The following is a 27,026-nucleotide window of genomic DNA, read 5'->3' on the forward strand; positions in this document are numbered from 1 at the left end:
ATAACTGCAAGAGCTGCTGAACTCGTCACAGTGTGTCATCCGTCACTCTTCTCTGCCGCTTTTCGTATTCTAGATGTATTCAAAGATGTTACTTATTCACTGACAGGAAGCAGAGATCTTGATACATTTAAATGGAATTCTGCTTTTTTTTTTCTTCTCAGACACAGAGCGCCACGCTTGTCCGTGGGCCGTGTCTGCTTACTAACTTTATTGGGACTAAGCTGCAGTACCAGGCATGACCATAAATGTGATGGGTGGCACCGTAGAGTATCCACTGAACTCACAAAGGGATTTGTATTTACCTTCTTTTTACAGCTGGGTGTAGTGTACACAGAAGGGGGATTTGTTGAAGGGACTAATAAGAAAATTGGCATAATCTCTCCGGATTATATCGATATCTTCAAGGGGATTCCATTCGCTGCTCCCACTAAGGTCCTAGAAAAGCCCGAAAAGCATCCCGGCTGGACAGGTAAGAGTTAAGTGTGTACAGCATCTGTGCAGGCCAGTATTTCCCAACCAATGTGCCTCCAGCTGTTGCAAACCTACAACTCACAGCATGCCCGGACAGCCAACGGCTGTCCTGGCATGCTGGGAGTTGTAGTTTTGCAACAGCTGGAGTCACACTGGTTGGGAAACACTGGATGTAAAGTTCTGAGGGTTTAAAGAAGCACTCTGGGATTTTATTTTTGCTTATATGCAGCATAGACTATTGTAAGAAAATAATGTAGAGGTTCTTGTGTATGCTTTGTGCTTACCTGTTTTAGCTGATGTGGCAGGCATGGGGATTTTCAGCCCATACAGAATGCAATTCCACCTCTGAAATGATTTCCTAACGCTGCCTACATTTCCCATGAATGCTCTGGCTTTGAAGAGAGGGAGGGTGTGGAGTCTGATCACTGCACCTGCTCATCTTATTATGCTGCTGCCGCTGGAGGTCACTCAGGTGAACTCCTTAGACTCGCATGGATTGGTGTCAGTTCACATCATGTGCAGTTTTGACGCGTTTTCTTACTCAAAGTGCGTTTTTTTTTAGAGAAATATCACCATTAGAAAAACATTATTTGTCCTATAATCCCAATATAGGTGTTTATGTTTTATGTTCACACTTAAATTTATATAAATTTATATAAATTAATTTTTCTTAATTTTACTAAATCACAGTAAAATAAAAAAAAAATACAAAATTCCATGATTTTCACTAGGGATGAGCGAATCGAATCTGACGAATCCAAATTAGTTCCGAATTTCAGGAAAAATTTTATTCATAACGAATGCGAATATCGGCGCGATTCGCTTCATTAAAGGGGTACTCCGTGCGTAATGACCGGCGATACAGGGGCCAGATCATCGTGACGTCACGGCTCCGCACCCTTAATGCAAGTCTATGGGAGGGGGCATGATGGCCGCCACGCCCCCTCCCATAGACTTGTAATTGAGGGGGCGGGCCGTGACATCACGAGGGGCGGAGCTGTGACGTAACGATGCTCCGGCCCCTGTATCGCCCGTCATTACACATGGAGCGAGTTACCTCTGTGCAGTAATGATAGCGGGGTGTGGCAGCGGAGATCCCAGGGGTCCCCAGCAGCGGGACCCCGGCGATCTGACATCTTATCCTCTATCCTTTGGATAGGGGATAAGATGCTAGGGGCGGAGTACCCCTTTAAACTCTATTTAGTGCTGTCCAGGCTCCAGGGGCCGGGCATCTAAAATGGCGGATCCACATCTGAGGACATGGGGCAAGGAATCCTGGGAAGGCAGGAACAAGGGTCGGCGGGATGACCCTGAATCACATGCAGCATGCAGCCTATCAGCAGCCAGTCACCCCTGTGATGTCACAGCCCTATATAATCGGCAGCCATCTTGCGACCACTCACATCAGCGTTCTATTGCAGAGAGAGAGGGACAGACAGCAGTGTGTGTTGCACATAAAAGCTTTTTTACAGCAGCGATTCACCTCAAGCCCAAATCCGGCCTAGAAGCCCTGATAAGGAAGGGAGAGAGATTGAGAGAGTGCAATTGTGGGTGTAGTACACAGCGACTGTGTGCTGCAGCACTGGTGTGTACAACAACTGAAAAGCTAATAGTAGCCAGACAGTTAGGGTGTGCAGAGCACTAAAGCATATTTTCCTATATTAAGTGTAACCTGTGCGTACATCTAAGCTGTGTACAATTTTGTTCCTGTTAAAGTCTCAAGGGACTTGTTACTGTGAAAGGCCAGCCAAAAGTAATCTCCTGCTGCTGTTCTAGACAAATACTGTTTTAAGCGTACTCACCAGAATGGGTCCTCAAAAAAATTTAATAAATTCAAACAAATTCAAATTAAATAAAATAAAAATTACATTTAAAAAAATCTCTTTAATCTCTTCAATTTTGACGCCATATGGTCTCCCTGCTGCCACATCCAGACGCTCTGCGGCAGTGATTCTAATAGTGATGCCTGTAATCTGCATGTCATACTGCATAACAGTATTATTTCACTAACACAGCACACACCCTATGTGTGTTGTCACTCCCCCTCCCATAGACATGAATGGAGGGGGCATGGCTTGATATCACCGGCAGGACCGCCACAATCAGACACCTTATCCCCTAGGAGTACCCCTTTAAGGATGAAAGAATCACATGACTTGCCATGATAAAATAACAGGGAAAAAAAAAACAAAGAAAAAAAAGGCCAAGGCTAAAACCCGCTATTTTTTTCATAAGTGACTTCTTTTGCAGGAACCTTGAAAGCCACAGATTACAAACCGCGCTGTATGCAGGCGAACCTGCTGCAGAACGATGTCCGGGGAGAAATGGACTGTCTGTACCTGAACATGTGGGTCCCCCAGGCCAAAAAGTCAGGTCAGTGCTGTGAGTTGTCCGTTTGTGCGTCTGTCTCTCCAGTCATCGCAACATTACAACTCCCAGCATCCCCCTGACGTCTGAATGGCTGTCAGGGCATGCTGGGAGTTGTAGTTTTGTATAAGATGGAGAACCATAAGACTGTTGGGGCATGCTGAGAGATGTAGTTTTGCATAAGCTGGAGAGCCATAAGACTGTTGGGGCATGCTGGGAGTTGTAGTTATGCATAGGCCAGAGAGCCATAAGACTGTTGGGTAATGCTGGGAGTTGTAGTTTTGCATAGGCTGGAGAACTCCATATCTTGTATATATTCCAGCCATCCGTACAGGTTAATCTCTTGTCCCATTTGTCATTGCCTGCTGGGTGTTGTAGTGTAGAGACAGACTTTGGAGATCACTGATCTTTTGTTTACCCTCCCCCGAATAGTCTCTAATTGTAGCCCTCGTCCCATCATGATGTCAGCAAAGCTGCAGTGACATCATGTTTGACACCATTTATAGACATCATGCAGCTTTGCTTAAGCAGATAGTATAAAGCTCCCATAATGCTCTGCTTCACAGCTTTCTGAGGTATTCTCTCCATCAGCCGGGCTTGGTACGGAATATATCTCCCACAATGCATCTCAGAAGAGAATGTTCTGTGCACATTCTATAGCAGTGTTTACCAAGCAGGGTGCCTCCAGCTGTTGCAAAACTACAACTACTAGAGTGTCCGGACAGCCAAAGGCATGCTGTTCTTGTTATATGGACAAGCATCAGACCTGCTTCATCTTCTGCCTGGCCACAGAGGGACCAAACTACTATACAGGGGCTCAGAGAGGCCCCTCTGTGTCCCTATATAGTAATTAGGCACCTCTGAGACCCTATATAGAAATTAGGTCCCCCCTGTGCCCCCATATAGTAGTTAGGACCCTCTGTGTCCCTATATAGTAATTAGGCCCCTGAGCCCCTATATAGTATATAAGCACCTCTGAACCCTATATAGTAGACAACCCCCCTATAGTAGTTAGTCCCCTCTGAGCCCCCATATAGTAGTTAGTCCCCTCTGAGCCCCCATATAGTAGTTAGTCCCCTCTGAGCCCCCCTATAGTAGTTAGTCCCCTCTGAGCCCCCATATAGTAGTTAGTCCGCTCTGAGCCCCCATATAGAAATTAGGCACATCTACTATATGGGGGCTCAGAGGGGCCTAACTACTATATGGGAGCTATCTACTATATAGAGGCACTATAATTAGGCACCTCTGTGCCTCTATATAGTAGATAGCTCCCATATAGTAGTTAGGCCCCTCTGAGCCCCCATATAGTAGATGTGCCTAATTTCTATACGGGGGCTCAGTGGGGCCTAACTACTATATGGGGGCTCAGAGGGGACTAAATACTATATGGGGGCTCAGAGGAGACTAACTACTATATGGGGGCTCAGAGGGGACTAACTACTATATGGGGGCTCAGAGGGGACTAACTACTATATGGGGGCTCAGAGGGGACTAACTACTATATGGGGGCTCAGAGGGGACTAACTACTATATGGGGGCTATCTACTATATAGGGGCTTAGGGGCCTAATTACTATATAGGGACACAGAGGGTCCTATCTACTATATGGGGGCACAGGGGGGGCCTAATTACTATATAGGGGCACAGAGGGGACCAACAACTTTAGAGGGGCCTAATTACTATATGGGAGCTTAGAGAGGCCTAGCTAATGTGTGGGGGCACATATACTACTATATGCAGCCAAAGGCTGTCCGGGAATGCTGGGAGTTGTAGTTATGCAACAGCTGGAGACACCCTGGTTGGATTTACACCATCTTATATTCTGGTCTGATTTGAGAATGTATTTCGGAATGGATAATCTATAATTTTCCCCTGTGTTCCTCTTACATTTAGTGTCAACAAAGTTACCCGTCATGGTCTGGATTTACGGTGGGGGGTATTTACTCGGAGGCGGACAAGGAGCCAACTTCTTTGACAACTTCCTGTATGACGGAGAAGAGCTGGCGCTCCGCGGCAAAGTCATCGTTGTGACCTTCAACTACCGCGTGGGGCCTCTTGGATTCCTCAGCACTGGAGACGCCAACGCCCCCGGTAAGACCTTTTTAAAGGGGTCCTCCGCTGTAGACAATCCCTTCTTGTTAGAAGTATCTCTTAACTATAAGCTGTTCATGATGTTTCCCCTACTGGGATCCTCCGCAGATCCTCCATCAGCTCTAATCTGTCAGGAAACATGGTAGTAAGTGTTCAGATCTGCTACAGCGCCACCACAGGAGAAAGTAGGCATTGCACGGCGCCCATTCACAACAATGTGCTGTCTGTATGATGCAATGATTTCTTATTCACATCTCTTTACATTGTACCCAGGAAACTACGGTCTGTGGGATCAGCACATGGCCATCGCCTGGGTAAAGAGGAACATCGCTGCCTTCGGAGGAGACCCCGAAAACATCACCATCTTTGGGGAGTCGGCTGGAGCCGCCAGTGTTTCCCTGCAGGTATTAAATGGACGCTGATACATGATACATTGTAGAGATACATGAAAAGTTTTGATCGCTCGGGGTCTGTGCATGAGAACGAGCTGGGAGAATTGCGCACTTAGTATGTTCTCTTCCAGTTATTGATTTAAAGGAGTACTCCGCCCCTAGTCATCTTAAAGGGGTTATCCAGGAAACTACTTTTTTTTTATATATCAACTGGCTCCAGAAAGTTAAACAGATTTGAAAATGACTTCTATTAAAAAAATCTTAATCCTTTCAGTACTTATGAGCTTCTGAAGTTAAGGTTGTTCTTTTCTGTCTAAGTGCTCTCTGATGACACCTGTCTCGGGAACCGCCCAGTTTAGAAGCAAATCCCCATAGCAAACCTCTTCTAAACTGGGCGTTTCCCGAGACAGGGGTCATCAGAGAGCACTTAGACAGAAAAGAACAACCTTAACTTCAGAAGCTCATAAGTACTGAAAGGATTAAGATTTCTTAATAAAAGTAATTTACAAATCTGTTTAACTTTCTGGAGCCAGTTGATATATAAAAAAAAGTTTTTTCCTGGAATACCCCTTTAACCCCTATCCAAAGGATAGGGGATAAGATGTCTGATAACAGGGGTCCCGCCACTGGGGACCCCCACGATCTCCCTGCTGTACCCGGCATTCCTTTAGAGCTGTGGTCTCCAATCTGCGGACCTCCAGATGTTGCAAAACTACAACTCCCAGCATGCCCGGACAGCCGTATACTGGGAATTGTAGTTTTGCAACATCTGGAGGTCTGCAGGAGACCACTGCTTTAGAGCATCAGGTGCAGCGCGGGAGGCTCGTGATGTCACGCCCCCTCCCATAGACTTGCATTGAGGGGGCATGGCTGTGATGTCACTAGTGGGGCGTGACCGTGACATCACAAGCCTCCACCCCGCATGGCCAGTCATCCAGCACGGAGCAGAGTTCGCTCTGTGCACCGGATGTCTTGGGTGCCGCAGCCGAGATAGCGGGGATCCCCAGTGGCGGGCCCCCCACGATCAGACATCTTATCCCCTATCCTTTGGATAGGGTATAAAATGTCTAGGGGCGGAGTACCCCTTTAAAGGGTTTCTGCTGCACCGCGCACACAGCAGATGTTTCCACCATGGAAATTCCAATCCGCTAGGAAATGCGTTGCGATCTATAGAGGCAGCGCATTTCCAAGGGGTTATGTCGCAGGCAGAACATGCAAATTTCGGAAATGTCTGTGCGTCTTTTCCGGGCAGACATTTCGCTAATTTTGCACTGTGTGAACTTAGCCTAATAATGTAAGTCTATAGGGGCCACCAGGTCTCACAGAGTGGGGAGAGAAGCACCCGGCCTCGCGCTTCTCTCCTGGCTTGTTCTCGTCATCTGGCGGGGTCTAACCACTCAGACCCCGACCAATTAAAAGCTTTTTAACCCCTTAAGGACGCAGGACGTAAATGTACGTCCTGGTGAGGTGGTACTTAACGCACCAGGACGTACATTTACGTCCTAAGCATAACCGCGGGCATCGAAGCGATGCCCGTGTCATGCGTGGCTGATCCCGGCTGCTGATCGCAGCCAGGGACCCGCCGGCAATGGCCGACGCCCGCGATCTCACGGGCGTCCGCCATTAACCCCTCAGGTGCCGGGATCAATACAGATCCCGGCATCTGCGGCAGTTCGCGATTTAAATGAACGATCGGATCGCCCGCAGCGCTGCTGCGGGGATCCGATCATTCATAACGCCGCACGGAGGTCCCCTCTCCTTCCTCCGTGCGGCTCCCGGCGTCTCCTGCTCTGGTCTGTGATCGAGCAGACCAGAGCAGGAGATGACCGATAATACTGATCTGTTCTATGTCCTATACATAGAACAGATCAGTATTAGCAATCGTGGTATTGCTATGAATAGTCCCCTATGGGGACTATTCAAGTGTAAAAAAAAATGTAAAAGTAAAAAAAAAGTGAAAAATCCCCTCCCCCAATCAAAAAGTAAAACGTCCGTTTTTTCCTATTTTACCCCCAAAAAGCGTAAAAAACATTTTTTATAGACATATTTGGTATCGCCGCGTGCGTAAATGTCCGAACTATTAAAATAAAATGTTAATGATCCCGTACGGTGAACGGCGTGAAAGAAAAAAAAAAATCCTACTTTTTTAATACATTTTATTAAATTTATTAAAAGTTTTTTATATGCAAATGTGGTATAAAAAAAAAGTACAGATCATGGCGCAAAAAATGAGCCCCCATACCGCCACTTATACGGAAAAATAAAAAAGTTAGAGGTCATCAAAATAAAGCGATTATAAACGTACTAATTTGGTTAAAAAGTTTGTGATTTTTTTTAAGCGCAACAATAATATAAAAGTATATAATAATGGGTATCATTTTAATCGTATTGACCCTCAGAATAAAGAACACATGTCATTTTTACCATAAATTGTACGGCGTGAAAACAAAACCTTCCAAAATTAGCAAAATTGCGTTTTTCGTTTTAATTTCCCCACAAAAATAGTGTTTTTTGGTTGCGCCATACATTTTATGATATAATGAGTGATGTCATTACAAAGGACAACTGGTCGCGCAAAAAACAAGCCCTCATACTAGTCTGTGGATGAAAATATAAAAGAGTTATGATTTTTAGAAGGCGAGGAGGAAAAAATGAAAACATAAATATTTAATTGTCTGAGTCCTTAAGGCCAAAATGGGCTGAGTCCTTAAGGGGTTAAGGACTTGTCAAAATTTTATTCTATTGACCGATATGCTTTAAAGTCTACCTAAACTTTTTGACAATAAATGTCATAGAGGCGTCAGGAGATGTGATCGGTGGAGGTCTCCTCAGCCAGACCCCATGATTACAACTTCTGACATGCCTGCTCCCTTTTGGTTTCCCATACGGCGTGCCTCCAGCTGTTGCATAACTACAACACCCAGCATGCACAGGCAGCCTGTAGTGTCCAGGCATGCTGGGAGTTGAAGTTTTGCAACAGATGGAGGCACCCTGGCTGGGAAACCCTACCAGAAGATCTGTCCTTAATGCAGGACGCATAAATGGTTGCTGACAAGCATCTCACAACCATATGGAACAATGTTTCCCAACCAGGGTGCCTCCAGCTGTTGCAAAATTTCAACTACCCAGCATGCAACAGCTGGATACACTCTGGTTAGGAAACACTGTTATACAGTGGGGCAAAAAAGTATTTAGTCAGCCACCAATTGTACAAGTTCTCCCCCTTATAAAGATGAGGCTGTAATTGTCATCATAGGTTATAACCTCAACTATGAGACAGAATGAGAAAAATCCATAAAATCACATTGTCTGATTATTAAAGAATTTATTTGCAAATTATGGGGGAAATAAGTATTTGGTCAATAAGAAAAGCTCATTTCAATACTTTGTTACATCCCCTTTGTTGGTAATGACAGAGGTCACATGTTTTCTGTCTTCACAAGGTTCTCACACACTGTTGCTGGTATTTTGGTCCATTCCTCCATGCAGATCTCCTCTAGAGCAGTGATGTTTTGGGGCTGTCGCTGGGCAACATGGACTTTCAACTCCCTCCAAAGGTTTTCTATGGGGTTGAGATCTGTAGACTGGCTAGGCCACTCCAGGACCTTGAAATGCTTCTTACAAAGACACTCCTTCGTTGCCCGGACGGTGTGTTTGAGATCATTGTCATGGACTTTCAACTCCCTCCAAAGGTTTTCTATGGGGTTGAGATCTGTAGACTGGCTAGGCCACTCCAGGACCTTGAAATGCTTCTTACAAAGACACTCCTTCGTTGCCCGGACGGTGTGTTTGAGATCATTGTCATGCTGAAAGACCCAGCCACGTGTCCTCTTCATTGCCCTTGTTGATGGAAGGAGGTTTTCACTCAAAATCTCTTGATACATGGCCCATTTATTATTTACTTTACACGGATCAGTTGTCCTGGTCCCTTTGCAGACACGACGAGTTGAGTTTTTACCAAAAAGTTCTTCTTTGGTTTCATCTGACCATATGACATTCTCCCAATCCTCTTCTGGATCATCCAAATGCTCTCTAGCAAACTTCAGACAGGTCTGGACATGTACTGGCTTAAGCAGGGGGACACGTCTGGCACTGCATGATTTGAGTCCCTGGCGGCGTAGTGTATTACTGATGGTAGCCTTTGTTACTTTGCTCCCAGCTCTCTGCAGGTCCTTCACTAGGTCCCCCGTGTGGTTCTGGGATTTTTGCTCACTGTTCTTGTGATCATTTTGACACCACGGGGTGAGATCTTGTGGAGGGAGATTATCGGTGGTCTTGTATGTCTTTCATCTTCTAATAATTGCTCCCACAGTTGATTTCTTCACACCAAGCTGCTTGCCTATTGCAGATTCAGTCTTCCCAGCCTGGTGCAGGTCTATAATTTTGTTTCTGGTGTCCTTTGACAGCTCTTTGGTCTTGGCCATAGTGGAGATTGGAGTGTGACTGTTTGAGATTGTGGACAGGTGTCTTTTATACTGATAACAAGTTCACAGAGGAGCCATTAATACAGGTAACAAGTGGAGGACAGAGGAGACTCTTACAGAAGAAGTTACAGGTCTGTGAGACAGAAATCTTTACTGTTTGTAGGTGACCAAATACTTATTTTCCACCATCATTTGCAAATAAATTCTTTAATAATCAGACAATGTGATTTTATGGATTTTTTTCTCATTCTGTCTCTCATAGTTGAGGTTATAACCTATGATGATAATTACAGCCTCATCTTTATAAGGAGGAGAACTTGTACAATTGGTGGCTGACTAAATACTTTTTTGCCCCCCTGTATATAAAGCTGTGTGGATCTTTGTTCTGGGATCAGACGTCTCACCTTGTTTTCCCATCTACAGACACTGACTCCTTACAATGTGGGAATCATCAAGCGGGCGATCAGTCAGAGCGGGGTCGGACTGTGCCCCTGGGCTATAGAGCGGGATCCTCTCATCTGGGCCAAACAGGTAAATGCATATTCAGTCACATTATGTCAATCTTGTCATTCAGTACATTCTCCAGGATACAGCTGAGATTGATTATTATTAACATTATTGTGATTATTATCATCATCATATCATCATTATATCATCATCATCATCATTATATCATCATCATCATCATTATATCATCATCATCATCATCATATCATCATTATATCATCATCATCATCATCATCATCATCATCATTATATCATCATCATCATCATTATATCATCATCATCATCATCATATCATCATCATCATCATCATATCATCATTATATCATCATCATCATCATCATCATCATTATATCATCATCATCATCATTATATCATCATCATCATCATCATATCATCATTATATCATCATCATCATTATATTATCATTATATCATCATCATCATTATATCATCTTATATCATCATCATCATCATCATCATATCATCATCATCATCATTATATCATTATATCATCATTATATCATCATCATCATCATCATTATTATATCATTATATCATCATTATATCATCATCATCATTATATCATCATCATATCATCATCATCATCATTATATCATCATTATATCATCTTCATCATCATCATTATATCATCATTATATCATCATCATCATTATATCATCATTATATCATCTTCATCATCATCATTATATCATCATTATATCATCATCATCATTATATCATCATCATCATCATTATATCATCATCATCATTATATCATCATCATATCATCATCATCATCATTATATCATCATTATATCATCATCATCATCATCATTATATCATCATTATATCATCATCATCATTATATCATCATCATCATCATTATATCATCATCATCATTATATCATCATCATATCATCATCATCATCATTATATCATCATTATATCATCATCATCATCATCATTATATCATCATTATATCATCATCATCATTATATCATCATCATCATCATTATTATTTTCCTTATTATTATCATCATTATTATTTTCATTATTATTATTATTGTCATTATTATTATCATCATTATTATTTTCATTATTATTATTATTGTCATTATTATTATCATCATTATCATCATTATTATGTGAATTCAGGTAGAAAACAGACATGGTCGCACATCTACAATCTTGTATAATGATCTGATTGCTTCTCAGCACAATATCAAAAACTAACAGGTTGTTATTATACATTTTTGATCAAAAAGTACAAGCCCACTCGCCACATCAAGGCCACCTATTTAGAGTGGGTCCCAAATGCCCCTAGCATAAAATGGCGTAGCACTGGGTGGCGACCACCACCGCCGCGACACCAGTGCCCACGGGGGGGGGGGGGGGGGGATGACCCACTGGCAGAGCGGCCCCAATGTCACTCAAACCAGTCTATGGGCCGCACCCCCCCGCAGGCACGGCGCCACGGCAGTAACGGACGCCGCACAGCACCACACCAGTGTGAACAAGGTGTAATCGCTCACTTACCATGTGCTCCCAGTCAGACTGGGAGGCTGCTAGGAGTGAAATGGCCCTTGTGTAGCTAATTACTACTTATATAGGGTTGGGCTGAGGGGGTGGGACCCACTCTGAATAGGTGGCCTTGACGTGGCGAGTGGGCTTGTACTTTTTGTTCAAAAATGTATAATAACAACCTGTTAGTTTTTGATATTGTGCTGAGAAGCAATCAGATCATTATACAAGATTGTAGATGTGCGACCATGTCTGTTTTTCTACCTGAATTCACACTGTGATTTCTATCCCCTCTTTTTTTTTGTTTGAACATGTGCTGCACTCTTCCCCACCCCCTCAGCCCAAACCTATATAGGTGGTAATTAGCCACACTAGGGCCATTTCTTTCCTAGCAGCTATTACACCTTGTTCACACTGGTGTGGTGCTGTGCGGTGTCCGTTGCTGCCCGTGGCGCCGTGTCTGCGGGGGGGGGGGGGGGGGTTGTGCGACCCATAGACTGGTTTGAGAGGCATTGGGGCCGCTCTGCCAGTGGGTCATCCCCCCCCCCCCCCCCCCTGTGGGCACTGGTGTCGCGGCAGTGGTGGTCGCCGCCCGGTGCTGCGCCATTTTATGCTAGGGACGTTAGGGACCCACTCTAAATAGGTGGCCTTGACGTGGCGAGTGGGCTTGTACTTTTTGATCAAAAATGTATAATAACAACCTGTTAGTTTTTGATATTATGCTGAGAAGCAAATAGATCATTATACAAGATTGTAGATGTGCACCATGTCTGTTTTTTCTACCTGAATTAATCATTATTATTATTATTATTAGCATTGTTACTATCATCATCAATATTATTATTAGCATTATTTTTATTATTATATCATTATTAGATTATCATTATTATAATTGTTGTTCTTATTATTCTTATTGTTGTCATTATTATTATCTTTATAATATAATAACCATTATTATTCTTATTATTATTATTGTAAATATACTCATTATTATTGTTAATATTATAATTTTTTATTATTATTATCATCATTATTATTATTATCAGTATCATTATTATCATCATCATTATTAAAATTATTAGTTTCTGATGTCCCCGTTCCCATAATAATATTTTCTGCTCCGTCTCCTATTACAGGTGGCTACACGGGTGGGGTGCCCTGTGAATGACACCGCGTCCCTGGCGAGCTGCCTGAAGCAGACCGATCCGAAGGCCATCACCTTGGCTTATCAACTGGCGCTGAGCAACCTAGATTGTGAGAATAGACGCCATAGATTTAGTATTCACATCCTGACACCCATGACATATATGTAACGTAATAGGATAGTGACACGCTGACACTGGGGGTACAGGATAGTGACACGCTGACACTGGGGGTATAGGATAGTGACACGCTGACACTGGGGGTACAGGATAGTGACACGCTGACACTGGGGGTACAGGATAGTGACACGCTGACACTGGGGGTACAGGATAGTGACACGCTGACACTGGGGGTACAGGATAGTGACACACTGACACTGGGGGTACAGGATAGTGACACGGTGACACTGGGGGTACAGGATAGTGACACGCTGACACTGGGGGTACAGGATAGTGACACGCTGACACTGGGGGTACAGGATAGTGACACGGTGACACTGGGGGTACAGGATAGTGACACGCTGACACTGGGGGTACAGGATGGTGACACGCTGACACTGGGGGTACAGGATAGTGACACGCTGACACTGGGGGTACAGGATAGTGACACGCTGACACTGGGGGTACAGGATGGTGACACGCTGACACTGGGGGTACAGGATAGTGACACGCTGACACTGGGGGTACAGGATAGTGACACTGGGGGTACAGGATAGTGACACGCTGACACTGGGGGTACAGGATAGTGACACGCTGACACTGGGGGTACAGGATAGTGACACGCTGACACTGGGGGTACAGGATAGTGACACGCTGACACTAGGGGTACAGGATAGTGACACGCTGACACTGGGGGTACAGGATAGTGACACGCTGACACTGGGGGTACAGGATAGTGACACGCTGACACTAGGGGTACAGGATAGTGACACGCTGACACTGGGGGTACAGGATAGTGACACGCTGACACTGGGGGTACAGGATAATGAAATGCTGACACTGGGGGTACAGGATAGTGACACGCTGACACTGGGGGTACAGGATAGTGACACGCTGACACTGGGGGTACAGGATAATGAAACGCTGACACTGGGGGTACAGGATAGTGACACGCTAACACTGGGGGTACAGGATAGTGACACGCTGACACTGGGGGTACAGGATAATGAAACGCTGACACTGGGGGTACAGGATAGTGACACGCTGACACTGGGGGTACAGGATAGTGACACGCTGACACTGGGGGTACAGGATAGTGACACGCTGACACTGGGGGTACAGGATAATGAAACGCTGACACTGGGGGTACAGGATAGTGACACGCTGACACTGGGGGTACAGGATAGTGACACGCTGACACTGGGGGTACAGGATAATGAAATGCTGACACTGGGGGTACAGGATAGTGACACGCTGACACTGGGGGTACCAGATAGTGACACGCTGACACTGGGGGTACAGGATAGTGACACGCTGACACTGGGGGTACAGGATAGTGACACGCTGACACTGGGGGTACAGGATAATGAAACGCTGACACTGGGGGTACAGGATAGTGACACGCTGATACTGGGGGTACAGGATAATGACACGCTGACACTGGGGGTACAGGATAGTGAAACGCTGACACTGGGGGTACAGGATAGTGACACGCTGACACTGGGGGTACAGGATAATGACACGCTGACACTGGGGGTACAGGATAGTGAAACGCTGACACTGGGGGTACAGGATAGTGACACGCTGACACTGGGGGTACAGGATAGTGACACGCTGACACTGGGGGTACAGGATAGTGACACGCTGACACTGGGGGTACAGGATAGTGACACGCTGACACTGGGGGTACAGGATAGTGACACGCTGACACTGGGGGTACAGGATAGTGACACGCTGACACTGGGGGTACAGGATAGTGACACGCTGACACTGGGGGTACAGGATAGTGACACGCTGACACTGGGGGTACAGGATAGTGACACGCTGACACTGGGGGTACAGGATAGTGACACGCTGACACTGGGGGTACAGGATAGTGACACGCTGACACTGGGGGTACAGGATAGTGACACGCTGACACTGGGGGTACAGGATAGTGACACGCTGACACTGGGGGTACAGGATAGTGACACGCTGACACTGGGGGTACAGGATAGTGACACGCTGACACTGGGGGTACAGGATAGTGACACGCTGACACTGGGGGTACAGGATAATGACACGCTGACACTGGGGGTACAGGATAGTGACACGCTGACACTGGGGGTACAGGATAATGACACTGGGGGTACAGGATAGTGACACGCTGACACTGGGGGTACAGGATAGTGACACGCTGACACTGGGGGTACAGGATAGTGACACGGTGACACTGGGGGTACAGGATAGTGACACGGTGACACTGGGGGTACAGGATAGTGACACGCTGACACTGGGGGTACAGGATAGTGACACGCTGACACTGGGGGTACAGGATAGTGACACGCTGACACTGGGGGTACAGGATAATGACACGCTGACACTGGGGGTACAGGATAGTGACACGCTGACACTGGGGGTACAGGATAGTGACACGCTGACACTGGGGGTACCAGATAGTGACACGCTGACACTGGGGGTACAGGATAGTGACACGCTGACACTGGGGGTACAGGATAGTGACACGCTGACACTGGGGGTACAGGATAGTGACACGCTGACACTGGGGGTACAGGATAGTGACACAGTGACACTGGGGGTACAGGATAGTGACACACTGACACTGGGGGTACAGGATAGTGACACGCTGACACTGGGGGTACAGGATAGTGACACGCTGACACTGGGGGTACAGGATAGTGACACGCTGACACTGGGGGTACAGGATAGTGACACGCTCACACTGGGGGTACAGGATAGTGACACGCTCACACTGGGGGTACAGGATAGTGACACGGTGACACTGGGGGTACAGGATAGTGACACGCTGACACTGGGGGTACAGGATAATGACACGCTGACACTGGGGGTACAGGATAGTGACACGCTGACACTGGGGGTACAGGATAGTGACACGCTGACACTGGGGGTACAGGATAGTGACACGCTGACACTGGGGGTACAGGATAGTGACACGCTGACACTGGGGGTACAGGATAGTGACACGCTGACACTGGGGGTACAGGATAGTGACACTGGGGGTACAGGATAGTGACACGCTCACACTGGGGGTACAGGATAGTGACACGCTCACACTGGGGGTACAGGATAGTGACACGGTGACACTGGGGGTACAGGATAGTGACACGCTGACACTGGGGGTACAGGATAATGACACGCTGACACTGGGGGTACAGGATAGTGACACGCTGACACTGGGGGTACAGGATAATGACACGCTGACACTGGGGGTACAGGATAGTGACACGCTGACACTGGGGGTACAGGATAGTGACACGCTGACACTGGGGGTACAGGATAGTGACACGCTGACACTGGGGGTACAGGATAGTGACACGCTGACACTGGGGGTACAGGATAGTGACACGCTGATACTGGGGGTACCAGATAGTGACACGCTGACACTGGGGGTACAGGATAGTGACACTGGGGGTACAGGATAGTGACACGCTGACACTGGGGGTACAGGATAGTGACACGCTCACACTGGGGGTACAGGATAGTGACACGCTGACACTGGGGGTACAGGATAATGACACGCTGACACTGGGGGTACAGGATAATGACACGCTGACACTGGGGGTACAGGATAGTGACACGCTGACACTGGGGGTACAGGATAGTGACACGCTCACACTGGGGGTACAGGATAGTGACACGCTGACACTGGGGGTACAGGATAGTGACACGCTCACACTGGGGGTACAGGATAGTGACACGCTGACACTGGGGGTACAGGATAGTGACACGCTGACACTGGGGGTACAGGATAGTGACACGCTGACACTGGGGGTACAGGATAATGACACGCTGACACTGGGGGTACAGGATAATGACACGCTGACACTGGGGGTACAGGATAGTGACACGCTGACACTGGGGGTACAGGATAGTGACACGCTCACACTGGGGGTACAGGATAGTGACACGCTGACACTGGGGGTACAGGATAGTGACACGCTGACACTGGGGGTACAGGATAGTGACACGCTCACACTGGGGGTACAGGATAGTGACACGCTCACACTGGGGGTACAGGATAGTGACACGCTCACACTGGGGGTACAGGATAGTGACACGCTGACACTGGGGGTACAGGATAGTGACACTGGGGGTACAGGATAGTGACTCGCTGACACTAGGGGTACAGGATAGTGACACGCTGACATAGAACATATAGCGCCCTCTATAGTGTAGTACACACAGTTTCCCCTTTCATGGATTCCTCCTTCCTTCCTCCTTACAGACCCCTTGGTTCACTATTTGGCCTTCTCTCCGGTCATCGATGGAGACTTTATTCCTGATGAGCCCAGAAACCTTTTTGACAACGCCGCCAATGTGGACTATCTGGCCGGAGTCAACAACATGGACGGCCATCTTTTTGCTGGCATTGATGTACCTGACATTAACCGACCCCTCCAGAGGGTCACAGCGTGAGTGTCCTGTCTGAGATTAACATTAATATCAATGTCCATTAGGAAAGGTGGAATCAGCCACGTATAAATCACACGTGTATAGTGATCATCATAGAGATTCCATCACACATGTATAGTGATCATCATAGTGATTCCATCACACATGTATAGTGATCATCATAGTGATTCCGTCTGACGTGTATAGTGATCATCATAGGGATTCCATCACACATGTATAGTGATCATCATAGTGATTCCGTCTGACGTGTATAGTGATCATCATAGGGATTCCATCACACATGTATAGTGATCATCATAGTGATTCCATCACACATGTATAGTGATCATCATAGTGATTCCGTCTGACGTGTATAGTGATCATCATAGAGATTCCATCACACATGTATAGTGATCATCATAGAGATTCCATCACACATGTATAGTGATCATCATAGAGATTCCATCACACATGTATAGTGATCATCATAGAGATTCCATCACACATGTATAGTGATCATCATAGTGATTCCGTCTGACGTGTATAGTGATCATCATAGTGATTCCATCTGACGTGTATAGTGATCATCATAGTGATTCCATCTGACGTGTATAGTGATCATCATAGTGATTCCGTCTGACGTGTATAGTGATCATGATAGAGATTCCATCACACATGTATAGTGATCATCATAGTGATTCCGTCTGACGTGTATAGTGATCATCATAGAGATTCCATCACACATGTATAGTGATCATCATAGAGATTCCATCACACATGTATAGTGATCATCATAGAGATTCCATCACACATGTATAGTGATCATCATAGTGATTCCGTCTGACGTGTATAGTAATCATCATAGTGATTCCATCACACATGTATAGTGATCATCATAGAGATTCCATCACACATGTATAGTGATCATCATAGAGATTCCATCACACATGTATAGTGATCATCATAGAGATTCCATCACACATGTATAGTGATCATCATAGTTATTCCATCTGACGTGTATAGTGATCATCATAGAGATTCCATCACACATGTATAGTGATCATCATAGAGATTCCATCACACATGTATAGTGATCATCATAGAGATTCCATCACACATGTATAGTGATCATCATAGAGATTCCATCACACATGTAAAGTGATCATCATAGAGATTCCATCACATGTGTATAGTGATCATCATAGTGATTCCATCACACATGTATAGTGATCATCATAGGGATTAGTGATTCCATCATACAGTGACCGCTGATCGGTCAGATATTGTCTTACAGGGAGGAGGTGCACAAGTTGGTGGAAGGGATGACGCTGGCTAAGGGGGCGTCTGCCCTGGACATGGCCTATAACCTGTATACAGACAGCTGGGGAACCAATCCTGATCAGGAGGCCATAAAGAAAACCGTGGTCGACATCGAGACCGACTACATCTTCCTTGTGCCCACACAGGAGGCGCTCGCTCTTCACTACATGCACGCCAAGTAAGTGTCTGCACTACTACATATGGGGGCCACGGGACCCTCGGGGTATATACCACAGTCCTACAGGATGTATAATACCAGAAGATTACAGGGTCCACATCACTGTGTATAAGAACCTCTATATAATACCAGAAGATTACAGGGTCCACATCACTGTGTATTAGAACCTCTATATAATACCAGAAGATTACAGGGTCCACATCACTGTGTATAAGAACCTCTATATAATACCAGAAGATTACAGGGTCCACATCACTGTGTATAAGAACCTCTATATAATAGCAGAAGATTACAGGGTCCACATCACTGTGTATAAGAACCTGTATATAATACCAGAAGATTACAGGGTCCACATCACTGTGTATAAGAACCTCTATATAATAGCAGAAGATTACAGGGTCCACATCACTGTGTATAAGAACCTCTATATAATAGCAGAAGATTACAGGGTCCACATCACTGTGTATAAGAACCTCTATATAATAGCAGAAGATTACAGGGTCCACATCACTGTGTATAAGAACCTCTATATAATAGCAGAAGATTACAGGGTCCACATCACTGTGTATAAGAACCTCTATATAATAGCAGAAGATTACAGGGTCTACATCACTGTGTATAAGAACCTCTATATAATAGCAGAAGATTACAGGGTCCACATCACTGTGTATAAGAACCTCTATATAATACCAGAAGATTACAGGGTCCACATCACTGTGTATAAGAACCTCTATATAATACCAGAAGATTACAGGGTCCACATCACTGTGTATTAGAACCTCTATATAATAGCAGAAGATTACAGGGTCCACATCACTGTGTATAAGAACCTCTATATAATAGCAGAAGATTACAGGGTCCACATCACTGTGTATAAGAACCTCTATATAATACCAGAAGATTACAGGGTCCACATCACTGTGTATAAGAACCTCTATATAATACCAGAAGATTACAGGGTCCACATCACTGTGTATAAGAACCTCTATATAATACCAGAAGATTACAGGGTCCACATCACTGTGTATAAGAACCTCTATATAATACCAGAAGATTACAGGGTCCACATCACTGTGTATAAGAACCTCTATATAATAGCAGAAGATTACAGGGTCCACATCACTGTGTATAAGAACCTGTATATAATACCAGAAGATTACAGGGTCCACATCACTGTGTATAAGAACCTCTATATAATAGCAGAAGATTACAGGGTCCACATCACTGTGTATAAGAACCTCTATATAATAGCAGAAGATTACAGGGTCCACATCACTGTGTATAAGAACCTCTATATAATAGCAGAAGATTACAGGGTCCACATCACTGTGTATAAGAACCTCTATATAATAGCAGAAGATTACAGGGTCCACATCACTGTGTATAAGAACCTCTATATAATAGCAGAAGATTACAGGGTCTACATCACTGTGTATAAGAACCTCTATATAATAGCAGAAGATTACAGGGTCCACATCACTGTGTATAAGAACCTCTATATAATACCAGAAGATTACAGGGTCCACATCACTGTGTATAAGAACCTCTATATAATACCAGAAGATTACAGGGTCCACATCACTGTGTATTAGAACCTCTATATAATAGCAGAAGATTACAGGGTCCACATCACTGTGTATAAGAACCTCTATATAATAGCAGAAGATTACAGGGTCCACATCACTGTGTATAAGAACCTCTATATAATACCAGAAGATTACAGGGTCCACATCACTGTGTATAAGAACCTCTATATAATACCAGAAGATTACAGGGTCCACATCACTGTGTATAAGAACCTCTATATAATACCAGAAGATTACAGGGTCCACATCACTGTGTATAAGAACCTCTATATAATACCAGAAGATTACAGGGTCCACATCACTGTGTATAAGAACCTCTATATAATAGCAGAAGATTACAGGGTCCACATCACTGTGTATAAGAACCTCTATATAATACCAGAAGATTACAGGGTCCACATCACTGTGTATAAGAACCTCTATATAATAGCAGAAGATTACAGGGTCCACATCACTGTGTATAAGAACCTCTATATAATAGCAGAAGATTACAGGGTCTACATCACTGTGTATAAGAACCTCTATATAATAGCAGAAGATTACAGGGTCCACATCACTGTGTATAAGAACCTCTATATAACAGCAGAAGATTACAGGGTCCACATCACTGTGTATAAGAACCTCTATATAATACCAGAAGATTACAGGGTCCACATCACTGTGTATAAGAACCTCTATATAATAGCAGAAGATTACAGGGTCCACATCACTGTGTATAAGAACCTCTATATAATAGCAGAAGATTACAGGGTCCACATCACTGTGTATAAGAACCTCTATATAATACCAGAAGATTACAGGGTCCACATCACTGTGTATAAGAACCTCTATATAATACCAGAAGATTACAAGGTCCACATCACTGTGTATAAGAACCTCTATATAATACCAGAAGATTACAGGGTCCACATCACTGTGTATAAGAACCTCTATATAATACCAGAAGATTACAGGGTCCACATCACTGTGTATAAGAACCTCTATATAATCATATCATACCCAATGTATTGACCTCTAGAATAATGATTGTGATCCTAGGAACGCCAAGACATACAGCTACCTGTTCTCTCACCCCTCACGTATGCCGGTGTACCCCAGCTGGGTCGGCGCCGATCATGCAGAAGACCTCCAGTACATGTTCGGGAAACCATTCGTAAACAAGTTGGCCTACAGACCCCAGGACAGGAACGTCGCCGAGGCCATGATTGCTTACTGGACCAACTTTGCTGCAACTGGGTAAGAAAAGTATATATGACTCTTATAACGCTCCAGTACTGATATAATCTCTATATATTACATCATATGTGATATCAGCCGCTCCTCTTATAACGCTCCAGTACTGATATAACCTCTATATATTACATCATATGTGATATCAGCCGCTCCTCTTATAACGCTCCAGTACTGATATAATCTCTATATATTACATCATATGTGATATCAGCCGCTCCTCTTATAACGCTCCAGTACTGATATAATCTCTATATATTACATCATATGTGATGATATCATCCGCTCCTCTTATAACGCTCCAGTACTGATATAATCTCTATATATTACATCATGTGACTGATATCAGCCGCTCCTCTTATAACGCTCCAGTACTGATATAACCTCTATATATTACATCATATGTGACTGATATCATCCGCTCCTCTTATAACGCTCCAGTACTGATATAACCTCTATATATTACATCATATGTGATGATATCAGCCGCTCCTCTTATAACGCTCCAGTACTTATATAACCTCTATATATTACATCATATGTGATGATATCAGCCGCTCCTCTTATAACGCTCCAGTACTGATATAACCTCTATATATTACATCATATGTGATGATATCAGCCGCTCCTCTTATAACGCTCCAGTACTGATATAATCTCTATATATTACATCATATGTGATATCAGCCGCTCCTCTTATAACGCTCCAGTACTGATATAACCTCTATATATTACATATGTGATGATATCAGCCGCTCCTCTTATAACGCTCCAGTACTGATATAATCTCTATATTACATCATATGTGATATCATCCGCTCCTTTTATAACGCTCCAGTACTGATATAACCTCTATATATTACATCATATGTGATGATATCAGCCGCTCCTCTTATAACGCTCCAGTACTGATATAATCTCTATATATTACATCATATGTGATATCATCCGCTCCTCTTATAACGCTCCAGTACTGATATAACCTCTATATATTACATCATATGTGATATCAGCCGCTCCTCTTATAACGCTCCAGTACTGATATAACCTCTATATATTACATCATATGTGATGATATCAGCCGCTCCTCTTATAACGCTCCAGTACTGATATAACCTCTATATATTACATCATATGTGATGATATCAGCCGCTCCTCTTATAACAATCCAGTACTGATATAATCTCTATATATTACATCATATGTGATATCAGCCGCTCCTCTTATAACGCTCCAGTACTGATATAACCTCTATATATTACATCATATGTGATGATATCAGCCGCTCCTCTTATAACGCTCCAGTACTGATATAATCTCTATATATTACATCATATGTGATGATATCATCCTCTCCTCTTATAACGCTCCAGTACTGATATAATCTCTATATATTACATCATATGTGATATCAGCCGCTTCTCTTATAACGCTCCAGTACTGATATAATCTCTATATATTACAACATATGTGATGATATCAGCCGCTCCTCTTATAACGCTCCAGTACTGATATAATCTCTATATATTACATCATATGTGACTGATATCAGCCGCTCCTCTTATAACGCTCCAGTACTGATATAACCTCTATATATTACATATGTGATGATATCAGCCGCTCCTCTTATAACGCTCCAGTACTGATATAACCTCTATATATTACATCATATGTGATGATATCAGCCGCTCCCCTTATAACGCTCCAGTACTGATATAATCTCTATATATTACATCATATGTGATGATATCAGCCGCTCCTCTTATAACGCTCCAGTACTGATATAACCTCTATATATTACATCATATGTGATATCAGCCGCTCCTCTTATAACGCTCCAGTACTGATATAATCTCTATATATTACAACATATGTGATGATATCAGCCGCTCCTCTTATAACACTCCAGTACTGATATAACCTCTATATATTACATCATATGTGATGATATCAGCCGCTCCTCTTATAACGCTCCAGTACTGATATAACCTCTATATATTACATCATATGTGATGATATCAGCCGCTCCTCTTATAACGCTCCAGTACTGATATAACCTATATATTACATCATATGTGATGATATCAGCCGCTCCTCTTATAACGCTCCAGTACTGATATAATCTCTATATATTACATCATATGTGATGATATCAGCCGCTCCTCTTATAACGCTCCAGTACTGATATAACCTCTATATATTACATCATATGTGATGATATCAGCCGCTCCTCTTATAACGCTCCAGTACTGATATAACCTCTATATATTACATCATATGTGACGGATATCAGCCGCTCCTCTTATAACGCTCCAGTACTGATATAATCTCTATATATTACATCATATGTGACTGATATCATCCTCTTATAACGCTCCAGTACTGATATAACCTCTATATATTACATCATATGTGATGATATCAGCCGCTCCTCTTATAACGCTCCAGTACTGATATAATCTCTATATATTACATCATATGCGATGATATCAGCCGCTCCTCTTATAACGCTCCAGTACTGATATAACCTCTATATATTACATCATATGTGACTGATATCAGCCGCTCCTCTTATAACGCCCAGTACTGATATAACCTCTATATATTACATCATATGTGATATCAGCCGCTCCTCTTATAACGCTCCAGTACTGATATAACCTCTATATATTACATCATATGTGATGATATCATCCGCTCCTCTTATAACGCTCCAGTACTGATATAATCTCTATATATTACATCATATGTGACTGATATCAGCCGCTCCTCTTATAACACTCCAGTACTGATATAACCTCTATATATTACATCATATGTGACTGATATCAGCCGCTCCTCTTATAACACTCCAGTACTGATATAATCTCTATATATTACATCATATGTGACTGATATCAGCCGCTCCTCTTATAACGCTCCAGTACTGATATAATCTCTATATATTACATCATATGTGATATCAGCCGCTCCTCTTATAACGCTCCAGTACTGATATAACCTCTATATATTACATCATATGTGACTGATATCAGCCGCTCCTCTTATAACGCTCCAGTACTGATATAACCTCTATATATTACATCATATGTGATGATATCAGCCGCTCCTCTTATAACGCTCCAGTACTGATATAACCTCTATATATTACATATGTGATGATATCAGCCGCTCCTCTTATAACGCTCCAGTACTGATATAACCTCTATATATTACATCATATGTGATGATATCAGCCGCTCCCCTTATAACGCTCCAGTACTGATATAATCTCTATATATTACATCATATGTGATGATATCAGCCGCTCCTCTTATAACGCTCCAGTACTGATATAATCTCTATATATTACATCATATGTGATATCATCCGCTCCTCTTATAACGCTCCAGTACTGATATAATCTCTATATATTACAACATATGTGATGATATCAGCCGCTCCTCTTATAACACTCCAGTACTGATATAACCTCTATATATTACATCATATGTGATGATATCAGCCGCTCCTCTTATAACGCTCCAGTACTGATATAACCTCTATATATTACATCATATGTGATGATATCAGCCGCTCCTCTTATAACGCTCCAGTACTGATATAATCTCTATATATTACATCATATGTGATGATATCAGCCGCTCCTCTTATAACGCTCCAGTACTGATATAACCTATATATTACATCATATGTGATGATATCAGCCGCTCCTCTTATAACGCTCCAGTACTGATATAATCTCTATATATTACATCATATGTGATGATATCAGCCGCTCCTCTTATAACGCTCCAGTACTGATATAACCTCTATATATTACATCATATGTGATGATATCAGCCGCTCCTCTTATAACGCTCCAGTACTGATATAACCTCTATATATTACATCATATGTGACGGATATCAGCCGCTCCTCTTATAACGCTCCAGTACTGATATAATCTCTATATATTACATCATATGTGACTGATATCATCCGCTCCTCTTATAACGCTCCAGTACTGATATAACCTCTATATATTACATCATATGTGATATCAGCCACTCCTCTTATAACACTCCAGTACTGATATAACCTCTATATATTACATCATATGTGATGATATCAGCCGCTCCTCTTATAACGCTCCAGTACTGATATAACCTCTATATATTACATCATATGTGATGATATCAGACGCTCCTCTTATAACGCTCCAGTACTGATATAATCTCTATATATTACATCATATGCGATGATATCAGCCGCTCCTCTTATAACGCTCCAGTACTGATATAACCTCTATATATTACATCATATGTGACTGATATCAGCCGCTCCTCTTATAACGCCCAGTACTGATATAACCTCTATATATTACATCATATGTGATATCAGCCGCTCCTCTTATAACACTCCAGTACTGATATAATCTCTATACATTACATCATGTGATATCAGCCGCTCCTCTTATAACGCTCCAGTACTGATATAATCTCTATATATTACATCATATGTGATGATATCATCCGCTCCTCTTATAACGCTCCAGTACTGATATAATCTCTATATATTACATCATATGTGACTGATATCAGCCGCTCCTCCTATAACGCTCCAGTACTGATATAATCTCTATATATTACATCATATGTGATATCAGCCGCTCCTCTTAGCGCCACAATATCCTCACTTACAGATTTTGTTCTTCTTTTTTTTGGGTTCTGTTCACACAGAGATCCGAGCTCCGGAGACTCTGAGGTCCCCACTCCATGGTTGGCCTACAACACTATTTCTGGACAGTACCTGGAAATCAACAACAAGATCACATACAAGTCCATGAAGCAGGGCCTGCGCTCCCCTTATGTCAACTTTTGGGTCAGCACCTACCGCAGCCTTCCCAACGTGTAACTAGAGACCCGAACATTAAAGGGACCCCCCCCCCCCAATGATGTCACAGCTACTGATGATGTCATGGCCACTGTACTGAATTAAAATACAGCTTTCCATAACTACCCGGGTGTCTTGTATTTTTTATATCATAATTACATCAATTTTATTTATTTTTTATTGCAGTTTTTAAATCGGCCACTAGGTGTCAGCACAACAAGGAGACGAGGCTTTCCTCACTTTTCAGCAGTGCTGTGAAGTCAATTGATACTAGGATTTTTGTGTTATTACTAGTAGGCCGCAGCTTTATTATTAATAATACTGTGAAGTAAAACGTATACGGCTTCTCTG

General features: G+C 43.4%; 1 protein-coding gene across 1 annotated transcript; it reads left to right on the forward strand.

Moving 5' to 3' along the window:
- On the forward strand, positions 1-26,784 carry LOC130291425 (bile salt-activated lipase-like; the record flags this gene model as incomplete). The annotated part of the gene is made up of 10 exons (XM_056540138.1): positions 1-469; positions 2,722-2,844; positions 4,732-4,929; positions 5,203-5,333; positions 10,169-10,276; positions 12,909-13,026; positions 17,320-17,506; positions 18,781-18,984; positions 21,609-21,806; positions 26,522-26,784. Coding segments are annotated over 10 exons (1,911 nt in total), but the record flags the coding sequence as incomplete, so codon positions are not given.
- Positions 26,785-27,026: the final 242 nt, after the last annotated feature.

This window comes from Hyla sarda, chromosome 9 (genome assembly GCF_029499605.1).
Source record: "Hyla sarda isolate aHylSar1 chromosome 9, aHylSar1.hap1, whole genome shotgun sequence".
NCBI classification, from domain to species: Eukaryota; Metazoa; Chordata; class Amphibia; order Anura; family Hylidae; genus Hyla; species Hyla sarda.